The sequence below is a fragment of the Mus musculus genome, chromosome X (genome assembly GCF_000001635.26).
Source record: "Mus musculus strain C57BL/6J chromosome X, GRCm38.p6 C57BL/6J".
Taxonomy (NCBI): domain Eukaryota; kingdom Metazoa; phylum Chordata; class Mammalia; order Rodentia; family Muridae; genus Mus; species Mus musculus.
In genome coordinates, this window is record NC_000086.7 from 105,796,590 (window position 1) to 105,811,725 (window position 15,136).

The 15,136-nt window shown below is 36.3% G+C and overlaps 1 protein-coding gene across 1 annotated transcript in view; it reads right to left on the reverse strand.

Annotated features, from left to right (window-relative positions):
* Positions 1-1,025: 1,025 nt before the first annotated feature.
* Positions 1,026-15,136, reverse strand: part of Atrx (ATRX, chromatin remodeler) — a 131,758-nt gene continuing 117,647 nt past the window's right edge. Inside the window, exons 31-35 of the mRNA NM_009530.2 lie at positions 7,195-7,344; positions 6,101-6,226; positions 5,392-5,487; positions 4,759-4,887; positions 1,026-3,867 (exon numbers count right to left, since the gene is read on the reverse strand). Coding sequence (NP_033556.2) covers positions 3,586-3,867; positions 4,759-4,887; positions 5,392-5,487; positions 6,101-6,226; positions 7,195-7,344 — 783 coding nt within the window. The 3' untranslated portion in view covers positions 1,026-3,585. The remainder of the gene's footprint in view (positions 3,868-4,758; positions 4,888-5,391; positions 5,488-6,100; positions 6,227-7,194; positions 7,345-15,136) is intronic.

Genomic DNA, 15,136 nt, shown 5'->3' on the forward strand with positions numbered 1-15,136 from the left:
TCCCTTCACTGAGCACTCTGGTGTCAGATAATTCCAGAGCAGGATATGGATCCTGAGAATATTTGTGGCTGCATACCCTGAGGGTGGACACTTGCAATGAGATACTACTGCATGCTCAGATCCAACACTAGTGATACTGAGTTTAATTACTTGTCAAATATTAAGCATAGAATTTTAAAATCGTGTGTGTGTGTGTGTGTGTGTGTGTGTGTGTGTGTGTGTATACTGGCTGGTGAAAGCATTTCTGTAACCTGATAACTCTCCTGCGACTGGCTCAGTCACAGACTTTAGTAAGAGATGGGGTGAGGCAACGGTGGATTTACTTCTCTAAGGACAGATCTGGCTTTGAAGACAGTCAAAAGTCACTGGAGACTGAGCCTGGTGATACTGGACTGGCAATGACCTAAATATAACTTTGAAACAAATATGTGTAAGAACTAACCTATTTTACTTGAAGAATCACAACCATGCAGTACCTTCTTGGAAATCCTGGTTACTAGGACAAATGCTTAATTGCTTTTAAAGTTTTGTCTGAAAAATACTGGGTTTATGCAAAATAAAATAAAATAAAATAAATTTTTAAAAAAGGGTCAGGGTGGGCAATGCTCAGTAAGTCTAAAAAACTGTTTTTGACTTCTTTAGGGATCAGGTACTATGGTCTCCATGCCTAGGGCTTCTGGGCAGTAATTACTCAAAACAAGGGTGGAAAGTGGCCCTGCCTGACTTAAGATGAATGGCAGAGCTGTGGAGAAGCAGGGAATGATGCTGGATTTACACAGAGACAACCAAAACAACACACACAAGTCTTCCTGGTATGTAAATTCTTTTTGAGGTTAGAGATCTCCTTTTACAGAATTTAGTGTATAACAGATTCAAAACCAAACTTCTTGACCTCCCAAACAGTAAACAACCAAATGTGCAAAAGAACCACCATTAGACAGGACATCAAAATCTATAATTTCCTATGAAACAATATGTGCACAGATTTTTCAAAGCTGGGAAAATGCAATAAAGAGCACAACACATTTTGGTCACTTATGTCATTTAATAAAGTTTCAACTACTAAACAGCACTTTGAATGGTGAAAACACAGATAGTATATTGTCATACTTGAATGCTTTTCTTTAAAAACACAATTCCAGTCCTTATATATATATTACAAAACAGCCTTAAAGAAGTGACATCTTTTCTACAGTACTTAAGATACTCAATACAGAACCAAAAAGCAGTCTAACAGAAATAAAGGCAAGTCTTCACAGCTGTATGATTTTAGCAGCCAAAGCTGGATGATGGACTGAAACATTACTATACAACCGGGACAAAACAGATACAATATCACAATTCTAGGCCAAACGCTTTACACCCAAAGAAAGAAAACAGCTTACAAAATGTGGAGAATTTAGCAGGCAAAACTGTATTACAAGCAACATTTTAAATCGTCATTTAAGCCATTGCAACTATTTAAAACATCTAAAACAAATATAAAATGAGACTTTTAGTATCTTATGTGATTTTTTTTGTCTTTATTTGTTAAAACTTGATGTTATACTCAAAGTACATATATTATGTTGCTAAAATATCAAGTGAGAAGAGTGTATGCAAGTGGTCCAAGGTCTATCTCAAACTCTCCAATTTCCAATTAATCCTTCTAATTACTATTTTTCAAGTTATAGCTTCATCCATTGTGAAAATGGACTATAATGTTGCCTAAAATTTTCACATCTATGCCTTTGAGTAAATAATTAGACCATATAAAAATTCCCATGTCTAGTAAATCAGTTTAAAAGTATTCTGATAACAGTTGGCCAGAGCATACTGCTTTCAAATATTTATCTCACAAGTCTTGCTTCTTTCATTTCTTCCAAAGTAAACGCACATCTGGCCCACCCCCCTCATTAAATAAGCTTGCTTATATGGCTGGCACAATATCAAAATACATAGAGCTCATGAGTGTGTTTTATCATGGGAAAGTAGAGCCACCACACTTCACTTATTCTTGATCAAAAACCCAGCGTGTGTGGGTACTTTAACCACTAGTTCTTACAAGATAAAAATGGAAATCTTTTATTATCCAAACAACAAATAACAAGTTTTAAGCTCATGTTCAATTCAATCTCAATCAAGTCCAGTGATGCCTAGAACAAACACTCCACCCAGCTTTTCTTTAGCTGTTTCTACTACTTGTTTTACATCATGATTTCAAAAATGATATTGCCATAATGAGTTGACTCCCATAGTCAAACACAATCTTCTTATTGAAGAAACTTAAAACAATCAGATTGAACATAAGTGAAATTATAGGTTGTTTTAAACAAACCTGGATCTAGAAAAAGAAATACACTGATTTTTCTAGAAAAGAAAAAAAAATTCTCTTAAGAGTATTAAGTGAAATAACTTTATCTAAGAGGAAGAAGAGGAGGGAGAGGAGAGGAGGAAGAACAATCAAAAGAAAGGGAACCCAACTCGGATCAAACTTGAAAACAATTGACTAAACTGTAAAGGAACTTGGAAGAGGGAAGAGGGTGACGAGTGCAAAGAAGAGCAGAGATGCCAGTGATCCTTATCTGTAAGAGGAATTCTTCCACAATACTGACAGTACTGGAGAGGATTTAAGCACATTCCTCATATGAACTTAAAGTCAGCAAAGGTTCTGCCATTTTGATGTTGTTTATAAAAACAGGGTGTGAGCCTAAAAACCACAATTTCAAGAGCTCTAACTTGATTTTCTTAGTTTGCATCCCACTGCCAGCAACAGGATGAAGCACCAGCACTGGCACCATGGCTGACAGATTGGACTTCCATTAGTGCCAGGAGACAGGAAACTCATATGCAGAGGATAATTCACAACCCTGAAATCTTACCAGTAGTTATTTCAGCACATACAACTGAAAATTAAAAATGGCAGAAAGACTAAATAAGAAAAGGAATTTTCTTGTCTTAGACTGTACTTAAGGCTAAGATAAATGCAAGGCTCCCCCAACTTTAGAGTAGTAGTATTTAAGAATATTGCACACGCTTCTGTGTCTAAGAGAAGCCTGAGATCTAACTTTTAATCACAGAGACAATATTTAGTAGGAGCCCAGTTTCAAACTTCAGTCAAAAGAATATTAAGACCATTTCAATCACTCTAATCAAGAAATGGAATTAGTACAAAAGTATTTTATAACTTGAGGAATCAACTCTAAGAACTCAGCTGTGTTTTTATAAGAGCGGATATATAAATCTTTATTAATTTCTAAATCCATTAATTTTATGACAATTTCATGGTTGCTAAAAGCAGGCATAAAAATTTAGAGAGGAAATCTGTGGAACTGTTACTGTTATGGAAGGATTTGTTTTCACTGAAAACAATTTGAAATATCTTCTGTACTCAATGTGTGTAAGAAGATTGTAGGCAACTTCACTGACAAATGTCAGAGAGAAATGGTATGCCCTATAGTTAAAAAAAATTTCAACTAATATGGAAGATTGGCATTTAAGGGGTCCAAACTATTTATACAGTTGAGTTCTGTTAAGTCATTGATTCCTAAAAAAATAAAAGATCTTTCTATGATTTTAATAATCCTTTAAACTTTTAGTGCAAAATCACATTGATTTCCCTGGGGAAGGTCCTGGATTTTTGCTTCTCACTGTGGGGGGCGGTGCACGCTGTAAGGGTGGTGGCTGCATACCACCAGCCACTGACTGATACATTCCTCTCATATCAATCTGCTGGTAGTTAGAAGGAGTCATGATTAAATTTGGAGGCTTTGGCATCATGAGGTGACTCAGTGTTGCTTGCTGATAAGTCAATTGTTGCTGTTGCTGCTGAGTGTACTGCTGCTGGAGCCGTCTATTCATAAGTATTCGCTGAACACAGTTGATCAACTGGAGAGAGAAAAGGGAGCTGTATATATACACAAGTGTTACGTCCCGCCTCAAAGAGGCAAGTATCAAGTTTTGAGTTAAAATCAATTTGCTAAGGGAGTACCATACCAAAAGGAAAACACATTATTGTTATCACCATTACTAATTTGATGGCATTCACAGGACCATTACTGTAGAAACCAGTTAGTAACACCATTTAGTACTAAATTCTCTTAATGACTTGACTATTGTATTGCAGGCAGCATATAGGTTAGTTGCCATAGTAACCTGTCCTGCACTGTGATTAGTCTCAAGTATTAGTTACAGCACTTTTTGTCAACTCTTCTTTCTTTGCCATTCTCTTGACTATTTCACATGATGACAGACAAATATTTTAGTGATGAACACCAAGGGGAAAAGCATTTGAACAAGAATAATTCCTACCTAAAGGTCTCAGATTCCTTAAGACAATTTAAAGCACATGATTCTACAGTGCTTCCTAGTAAAATCATGCCACAGAAATCGACTGTGCTGGGAAAGAAGACCAAGGATCATGGAATGTGGCAGTGTTCAGAAGATGCAGGCAATTTAGTAAGTGCTTATACATCATTCAGGACACCATGGCCTCCAGATAAATACACTGAAATGCCTGCCTACTTTTATAGAAGATGTTAGAATGTGACAGAAGCCAAAGTCTTGAGACAGTTCTAAATGTCCAGAAGAGATAAAAATTAAAATTATAAAGAAACACGTCCTATAAAAACATCACGGAAGACAGGTTTGGCCAAATCTCTCTTAATACTACTAGTTTTTAGCAAAACTTGAGAATAATCTATGACCATTCATCCCGTATGGTTATTCAACTCATACAAACAGAATAAACTCCAACAAAGCCTAGAGACAAGTTCTCACCATCTGTTGCTTTGTCAATACATCGTTGTAGATTGCTTCTCTTCGTTTCACGTCAAGCTCCTGGCTGGCTTGTCTACTTAATGCTAGTGCTTGGACTTGGGCCTCAGAGAGATTCATGTTTTCTTTCCACTAAAAGAAAGATATGTTTATTTACTCCTTATAACTGTACAACTAAGGAGAAATCATTAAGTTGCTTAATATGCTCAGGATTTTTAAACCCCATTCCCTTCTTCCTTTACTCATTTCTAAAGAAGCCAATGTTAGAACAAGGCACTAACCTCTCCATTGGTGCATATGGGTTGGCTTCCTGTGGAGGAAGAACTATTTGGATTTCATTTGTGGAACCGGTAACATTAAAAATTTGTTTATGCAAACAAACAATGCATACGTTTCTATGTTGGTGACTCAATTCTTGTAATTTACCCATTGTCTTTTATGTCGTCATCTATCCAAAATAGATAAATTACAACTTGAGACTGTTACCCAGCTTACTGGAACGTAACTATTTTGAATCAAGTTATAAGGATTATATCATTTTTCCCACAGAAAGTAGAAAGTGAGCAGAAGTTAAAGCCAAGGATGTGAGATGCCCACGCATCCGAGGTTGAAATAAGACAACTGTCCTTTGCTTACTACAGTTGAAATGATGTCTTCAAGAGGCTGAATCCTCACTGCCGTCATACTGTTCGTGGCTTCTACAACTTTTTCTCTTCCTTGATTAATAAGGTCCTAGAAGAATATAAGAAATAAGGTACATGGGGCAGAAGGATGGTATATAAGTAAAGTAAAACTCAATGTGCAAGAGACTTTTTAGGAAGATACAAATTTGGGATTTATTGAAGCAATTAATTTAAATAAATCCATGAGCAAATTTTAAAAATGAAACCACAGATTCAATTAAATTATTAACCCACTGGTAATATATTCCAATATTCCCTATTTAATTTATACTTTATTCAAGTTTTAAATGACACTCTTCATCATGGAGGACAGTAGCATACACCTAATGGCACCTCCACATTGCAAGGAAACTCATGAATGTATTTAACCTACTTGTAAACATTAAGAAAGTGCTTTTCTTTTTCCAGGTATTTTATAAGTAAGTGATCAAAATGCTATTTCCCTAGCCATTCAGCTGCCCTATTGTTCCTTAATTAAAATAATTCAAACTACATTAATTCAAAGATTGATTCCTTTGTACTCTGCAAAACCTCCATTTTACTATATTAGGTTGGTCCAAAAGGTCAACAAATAAAAGAAAAATGTCTTGATCTCTTCAGGGTAATCTTTTAGGGAACTGCCTTTCAATCACATCCCACCACCTTTGTCCCTTGTAGCTCACCTCCAGCTGCTGATTACTCATTGCGGACAGGGCTCCCAAATTGAAAGGAATATAAGGAGTTTGAGAGGTGAAAGTGACAGGGGGTAAATTGGTCCCAGTTGGTATGTTGAAACGCATGGTCAGTCCCTAAAACAAAAACAAAAACAAAAAAAAAACAAAAAAAAAATGTACTTTTCACATTGTGATTAAAGACTTGAATACTGCATCACCTACTGTTTGGTAAAGAATCTACTTTCTCAGAATAGGAAATTATTAACATTCTTCCACACACAAACAAAACACCCTTTTTACCCGAAACCAAGATCTTATTACATGTAAAGGTTTAACCCCTAAAGGTGTATTCTTTTTTTTTTCCTAGTAATTCCCACACACTGAGGGAACTCAGTGAATTCTGATGAGATCCTAACATCATATTAACATTAAAGAAGTTTGGTACAGTGAGTTAGGGGTTTGCATAGGATTCAGCTACTAGGATAAGGTTTCTATACTCAGGCAAAATTTTGCTCAAGTTGGATATTATTTAAAACAGATAGGAACTATTTTAAATAAAGTTGCTGGTGGAGCTTGGCATTAAATATACAGCTTTTAACTCCGCAAAGGCTAAGCAAAAGGAATATTTTCCTTTTAAGCATAACCTACAATCTTTTCCCTATTCTACTATTGAGTACAGCCAAATCCCTTAAATTAAGATTCCTAACTATGGAGCCTACACCTGAGGATTGATCAATTATTTTAATATGTCTTCCTTCAAATATGGCACCTCTTATCCTTCATTGCTATCCAATGTCTAACATAAAAACAGAAACCAAAAATTATTTTGTTTCTAGTTTGTTAATCAGACCAGTCTCCAAATGTTGAACACAAATAAACTCCCTGTCTTAGCCTTTCAAGTTCAAGTAGCTGGGACTACAGACACGATACCTAGTTCCAAAGGCCTTTTAGTTATTAGCCTATCTTTATGCTATACAATAAGGAAGTTCACTGTGGCATCCTCATACATGTAGATAATGGTCTTAAATCACAGCCACCCCTGTTACGTGTCTCCCTTTCCCCTAACATCTACCTCCAGGGAAAAGGCAGTTGGAAAGGAATACCTTCTTTTCTGCTTCATATTCAGCCCAAGCTGCTTTTCTTTCTTCTTCAGTTAGTTCTTCTTCTTCTTTGTGATCCAAAAGAGAATCATGTTCATGATAGCCCACAATGTGCTCTTTATGTATCTGAAGAAGTTCTGCAAGTATGGTATCCTGTTTTTTAGAAGTGAAATCATAATTATTTTCCCTCTCTGGAATATATCTTCATAATTCTAGATAGTTAAAAGTAGAAACTGACTGCTTTTCACATTTTCAATGTTTACTATAAGTTACCTAGAAAACAGACCTCACATCAAAATTTCATGTTAACTTAGCATATTTAGAGGGTTTTTTCTTTTTTTTTTTTTTTAAGAGAGGGCTGACCTCTAATTGCTATGTAGCAAAGGGTGACCTTGAACCCTTGATCTTCCTGCTTCCTTCTACAAAGTGCTAGGATTACAGGTATATAGCACCATCTGGCTCCCTACATAGTCAAATTTAAACTGATACATATTTCAATTCATTAAAAGAGTTCTTAAAAATGATGTCCTAAGTTGTTTATTATTATTATTATTATTGGTGTGTGTGTGTGTGTGTGTGTGTGTGTGTGTGTGTGTGTGTGTACATGTAAACCACAATATATGCACCATAAGTGTAGTTCAGATGACAGACAACCTGCAGGAACTAGTCTCTCCTTCTACCTTATGGGTCCTGCCTGGGGCTCAAAACTCAGGTCCTTAGGCTTGGCAGCAAGCATCTTTATCCACCAAGTGACTTTTGCCAAACCTAAGTCTGTTTTTTATGAGTTATTTTTAAGTGTGCGTATGCATTAAGTACAATGCCCTCAGGCACTGGATTCCCTGGAGCTGGAGTTACAGGCAGTTTGTGAGCTGTGAACTGTGGAATCAAATTCCATTACAGGGTAGTCTGTGCTTTTTAACTGCTGAGCCACCCTTCCAGTCCTCTAAGACTATCTTTGAACATTAAAAATTGGATGTTTAAATACTAAAATCCTGCTCTATAATTATGACTACAATGGCATGGTAGAAAAGAGACAAGGGTGGGAGGCTAACATGGATGTCATGAATATGATACTTTTGCTAATAAAATGTAGCCAGGTAACGTGGCACAAACCTGTAATCTCAGCTACTGTTTAGGTTGAAGCAGAAGGATCACAAGTTCAAGGCCTACCTGGGCAATTCAGTGTGTGACCCTGCCTCAAAAACATACCAAACCCAAATTTGGGGCAGAGCTATAATTCCAATACTTGGCAGGAGGAAAAGGAAGAAACCCTATTGTAACAAGCAAACACAAAAGCAGCCACAAGCTGATAAAAACCATACATGAATACCTAGATATATATATATATAAAAATTCACTTTATACAATTATTTTCCAAAGTTGTTAACAAGTTCTCCTAGAAGAGACTTTTTAAACTATGACTATAAGTGAAAGAACAAAGTATTGATCGAATGAATGTGGGCTAGGTGTACAGCGTGTAAAAGCACACTTACTCTGCATCGGCAACCCTCAACTTACACATAAGCTTAAGCATAGACAAATCCCACATCTCCAAAGTATTGCTTCCACATATTTAGCCATACCTAAAAATATGATCCACAAAAGGTAGGAACTCAAATGTCTGTTAAATAACTCAAAATGACAGATTTGTATCATAAAGCCCTATGTCATTTCCTCTACAAGAGCAAACACAGACACTAATTCTATATAATGCGGTATCTAACTCATATAAACAACCTTTGCTACTGTAGCAAACATTTGAAATAATTCCTTTCAAAAAGGAAACAAGTGATGTTTTAAATATATAGCTGTAATTAGGACCACATAACTCATGTTGACATGCAGTATATGCTAAACTTCCTTTGTTGAAACGAGCAAGCTTTTGAAAAAACATACAAAAACAGGATTTCAAGAAAAATTTCTGGTAGAACAGAGAGATGGTATGAAAGGTACTATCTGGTGTAGTAATCTTCCATCTAATTCTTAGTTTCTGGACTGCATCCCACTAAAGAAGCTCTTCATCACTTGCTCAATCTCTACAGCTGTTACTAGGGCTAGTAGACAAAGAGATGTGCCTGTCTTTATAAACACATCTATGAAAAGATAACATGACTCCCATGACTACCCCAAGCACAACTGAACAGATAAAAGATATTTTACTTCTGCCTGGCAGTGATAACTGTAACCAAAATTACTAGCAGTTCATTTCTCTGACAAAGCTAGCTACTCCAGGGACCAAGAGAAATCTACACAGCTGGATCTGGAGTTAACTCTGATAACCACAGAGACCTCTGGCTATGAACAGAAGTTAAATATGGATGGCGACTACTTGCTCCCAGGTATAACAAGATATCACAAGAATAGCAGAATAAATGGAAAGACCTAAGTTTTAAAAACTAAACAGCATGTTAATTGGTTAAGTTCATTTCCCTATCACAACCCAATTCGACATTACTTGTTTACTGTGGAGCTTTTCCAGAAATGTGTGTTACAGACAGTAAAAAGGCCGAGACATCAGCGAGTTTTATCAGGTTAGTCCTTAGCATCCTATAATTTCAAATCCAAACTTGCTGACTTGAAATTAGGAGAAATTGAGAACCAGGCAAGTGACTTTCCCAATTACACAAGGGACGAGCTGAGACAAGCAACTGAATATCCCAACCCTTATGCAATAATTATTATTATATCACACTGCAGAAATGCTTGGTTTCATGAGGCTTGGCTCCTCTGTTTCCTAGGTCTACTTTTTAAGGTAAAAACCATAATCCCTTAAAGGATTCTGGGCAAGAGCAAAACAGTATAAGGTATAAAGTTGTTTTTTTTTTTTCATTTTTCTTTGCTTTTAACATTTTTAACTTTTTTGAGCTTTCTTTTCCATAACAAATGTATGTTAATTTTTTTAAGGATTTTTTTAAATTTTATGTATTTGGGTGTTTTACCTGTGTACATGTATGTGTACCATGTTTGTACCTAATGCCCACAAAGGCTAGGTCATGGATCACCTGGAACTGGAATTATAGATGGTTGTGAGTCACTATGTAAGTAGGTGCTTAAAATCGAACCCAGGTCCCTTAGAACAGCCAGTGCCATCTCTCTATAGTCTCAGTGTACGTTAATTTAATGAAAGAAAACATAAAAGCCAAAGTAAAAATACCAAACTTGTGAAAGGCTAGTTCAGGCTCATACTAAAGCTGACATGTACTATTTCATCAATTTCATTCCACATTCAAGATTTATTCTATGAAAATGAAACATGATCACCTAATTAAGGTCAGGTAATGGTGACAATTCAGCTTCTGTCGAAGCAACACTGTCCCCTTTGATTCATGGCCAACTGAAATACCAGTAAGTCAAGGAGAAGCTCGCGGGAACTTTCATTTCTACCATTAATACATCTGGAGCCTTACTAACATAGTAACATAGTCCATCAAGCCAAAACTCAAAATCAAACCAGGAACTCTTTATACTTTTTCTAAGAATGTGATAATTTCTCTTTTTTGGATCAATTAATTAAAATAATACTAATACCTAATATATAAGCTGAAGACAACTATCAATAACATGTTTTATATATATATATATATTCCTCCACATGTATAAATGTAGCTTTTCATAAAAATGGCAACACACTATATTTAGTTGAAATGTACATTTCTCCCTTGCTATCTTTGCATGGACATCGCTTTATACCGAATACAAACCATTGTTTTTGATGAATGCACAGAGCTTAGTGGTTCTCAACCTGTGAGTTGCAACCCTTTGGCAAGCTTATATCTCCAAAAATATTTACATTACAATTCATAATAGTAGCAAAAAAATATTTTTATGGCTGAAGGTCACTACAACATGAAGAATTGTATTAAAGGGCCAGCATTAGGAAGGCTAACAGTTAGTTCACTGTATTATAGAACACCTTCATCAACTGTTGTTCCCTTTTAAGACATTAAAATAGTTTTCCTGTGTTGATTATTATGACACCTGCAATAGAATGAATTAGTGGATATACTTCAATAATTTCTTCATATATTGACTGTGCTGATAATATTCAATATGTATGCTGTGATCATCATCACTGACCCTAGAGGGATGCTCAGTGGGTAAAGTGCTGCCTTTGCAAGCCTAAGAGCCTGCTTTGGATCTCTAGTATCTGGCTGATGTCCCTGGGAGGTCAGCTCTTTTCTGAGGGGAGATGGATCTGAGGGAGGAGAGGAGTGAGAGAGGCTGGGGAGGGGAGAGGATAGAAAACTACAGTTGGGAACAGAAGAATGAATTTTAAAAGCCTTGGAGAAAGGATGGGGGAGGGAGGTATTGGTGTAAACCCAGCACTGAGCAAGAAGAGAAAGGAGGAACTCTAGGGAGCACCGGCCAGCTAGCTTATTAGCCAAATCTATTAGTCCCAAGTTCAGCAAGAGACCCTATTTCATTTAAAAAAAAAACAAGATGCAAAATGTCAACCTCTGGTCAGATGAGCAGTCACTCACACAAATTCATGCATACAACTCCCTGCTCTCTTTCTCAATTTTAAGAACAAAAATACAATGCATTCAAATTAAGCCCTGCCTTAAAAAAAATAGAAAATAATCTCGCTCAGAAGCAAGGCAGCAGACACTGTTCCCATCTCTTTGGCTTTTAAATTAATTGTAGCATTTAATCTATATAAGAAACAAATAATGAGATTAGGAAGGCCAAAAAGTATTTGTAACAGGATCCTCAGACTACTTCTTTAGGAAAAACAGTCTTGTAAATCCAGAATAGCTACGAAAGCTAAAGTTTTCATCCCATGTAAGATACAATCAGTAGAAAGGTTTTTGTTTTCCTCCTTTAAAGCAGCATTTATATTTGTTGCTATAGTAACACTATTATTGAAAACAATACTGGCACAGAATCTATAATCACTAAGCCAACAGTCATCAAAATGAGGTTAAATTACATCCAAATGTGCACCTTTACTTCTCTTTGTTTAAACTTTACTTTTTCTAAAGTAAGTTTTTTTTTTTAAATGTCTACAAACTGAAAAAAACTGTGGTCTGTATTTCAGCTAACCACCTAAATTAGTTTAAGCTTTAAAAGTGACTAGTTCAATTAATAAAACAAAATTAATGATAGATTAGAAGTTTAAATTAATTTATTTAGAAGTTTAAAGTATTTGGCAAGCTGACAAAAATCCCATCTAATTAATTCTGAAGTCCAACCTTGAAAATAAAATTGTTAAAAAATAATCAAGGCTTGGCCTGGGGGAAGGGAAAGGAGGTTTGCCATATTTCAAAAATATTTTGCTTACCATCACTTTGAATTTAAGTTTTATAATATCTCGAAGTAAAAGGTCGCTAGAATACTTAACTGCCATATGACCCACTAAAAAGGCTATGAAAAAAAGTCCCTTTTATTACTTGAAGAAGTCTAGCATTTTAGTGAAGAAATTCAATAATCCTGGTCCAAAAGTAAACTTTACGTTCACATTTGAAGCCAGTTTCTTCCCCCAGACTGCAGGGGGAGAAAAACTGTAGTGTGTGGAGTAAATAACTCTAGAGAGCTTACTGAATGCACATCACTGTTTTGTTTGTGCTTGAAGTGCATAACCCATGCTATAAGAGCATTAGAAACAGGCCCAGATTCCCAGAGCATGGGTGTGAATTAGTGACAACCATAGAATTTGTCACTTTCACATTTGCCAAGCTGACATTAGCAGAGGGCAGAAACATCATTTAAAAATATTTTTATTAGGTATTTTCTTCATTTACATTTCCAATGCTATCCCAAAAGTCCCCCATACTCCCCCACTCCCCTACCCACCCACTCCCACTTCTTGGCCCTGGTGTTCCCCTGTCCTGAGGCAGATAAAGTTTGCAAGACGTGATAGGAATGGTTTTGTCCATTTAAAGAACTGGACACTATATTTGGGATTTAAATGTCAAACGCAGTTAATGGGTTACAGTGATTGCATGTGCTATACTGTGGGACAGAGAGCTGTCTTCATACATTTCCTATGACGGCAGTAGTTCTAGAAACTACAGTTTTCCAAGTAGAACCTAAATTGGAAATCAATTTTCATCCCAAACAATCTGTAGCTACCATGACCAACTGTGGTGTTTTGGCAAATATACCCTCTAAGCCAAATTAGGTATATTGTAACATGCAAATTAGGTATATTGTAACATGCAAATTAGGAAAGCAAGCAGCTTGTTTAACTTGTATCTTAAATCAAAAGACAAAAAAAGAAAAAAAATGATATAAACATTTAAAAATATAACTAAGGTCATCTAGTAATAATTCTTGTATTAAGCAAATAAATCTCTGCAACTTCTGTTCTTTTACAGGTTCAAACTAATAAACGTAATACAAAGGCTTAGCCACGGAATCTAGGAATTCCTCTAAAAGGGGCACAGCTTGAATGATCTAAACTAGCCAACAGTAACAACTCTACTAGTACCCAGGAACCGTGCTAGTGAAATCCCCATATTTGAGCCTAAGGAGCTTGATAGTCCCAGGAATGCAAAAGGAAAAAACGCCTCGTGGGCTATTTTCTGTAAAAGACAACTACTTCACAACTAAACTGCACGAAATACTAATACCAACATAAAATTGTGTAATCGACACATTTCATAAAAGAAAACCTGTGTTAGTTTTCTGAATTTCAGATGGAAGTTACAGCAGGATTTAAATGAAACCTACATATAATCACATACATGTAAACCATGGTAGTAGTCACATGTAGCCTGAGTCTCTCGTACTGGACAGTGCAGATCAAAGGTCATAAGTGCATTTCAATTCTAGTTTCTACCACTTACTAGCTCAATGCCTGAGCACATTACCTCTCTTAAACCTTAGTCTCGGGGTACATGAAGAGGGCCTAGTCAGTACCTGCAACATTACTGTTGACAATGTCACATGGGCTAAGTTTACCAATGACTTTTGTGTTGATATATGCAATGGTAGGTTCTTAGACAGGACCTGATCTTATCCATCAATAATAACAGAAAAAACTCAAGTGCTCTCTTCACCAAAGTATTTCCTCCTCTTGGTAAGCTACTAGGAAAATTCCACTGTTACCACTTTTTCTAACTTTTTAACACCATTTCCAAGAAAATTGTAAACATATGTCTTATTCTGTTTTGGGGGGGAAAGTGCTATCTTTTCTTATACCACCCACAAACTTTCTCCTTTTATTAATATTATTTTTTTATTTTTCAGCACTGAGGATGGAACCTAGAGCCTTGCACATGCTGGGCAATTCTACAAGAGCCCAAGCACCCCTGAAAATATTCTTGCTACAAATATACTCAGGCTTTTAGATCTAGTGCCTAAGTTCCACTTTGTGGAAAATATAAGAGAAAGAACAAGTTAATACATACAGGCAGATAGACATAAGCACAAGTGTGCATGCACGCGCACACACACACACACACACACACACACACACACACACAAGGGTGCAAAGGCATGTGCACAAACATCCCATCAGCAAATAAGAATGAACCTTGATATTAACCAAGTAGTTATAAGGCATTCAGAAACAACTGGTTAGTTACATACAAATAAAATCATTGGATATGGAGCCGGGCGTGGTGGCGCACGCCTTTAATCCCAGCACTCGGGAGGCAGAGGCAGGCGGATTTCTGAGTTCGAGGCCAGGTCTACAAAGTGAGCTCCAGGACAGCCAGGGCTATACAGAGAAACCCTGTCTTGAAAAAACAAAAAAAAAAAAAAAAAATCATTGGATATTAGATGTTAGGGAATTAAGAAGTTATTCATTTTATAGTATGGATGTTATATAAGAACTATCTTAATACTTAAGTCATATATGCACAGAAGTTGATGGCAAGTGTCCTCCTAACTGCTGCTTCCCAACATCTTTCTGGAGACAAGCCCTCTCATGGAATTGGAGTTCATGACTAGACCGGCTGGTCAATGAGCTCCAGAATGGCCCTTTCTGCACCTATCTCCC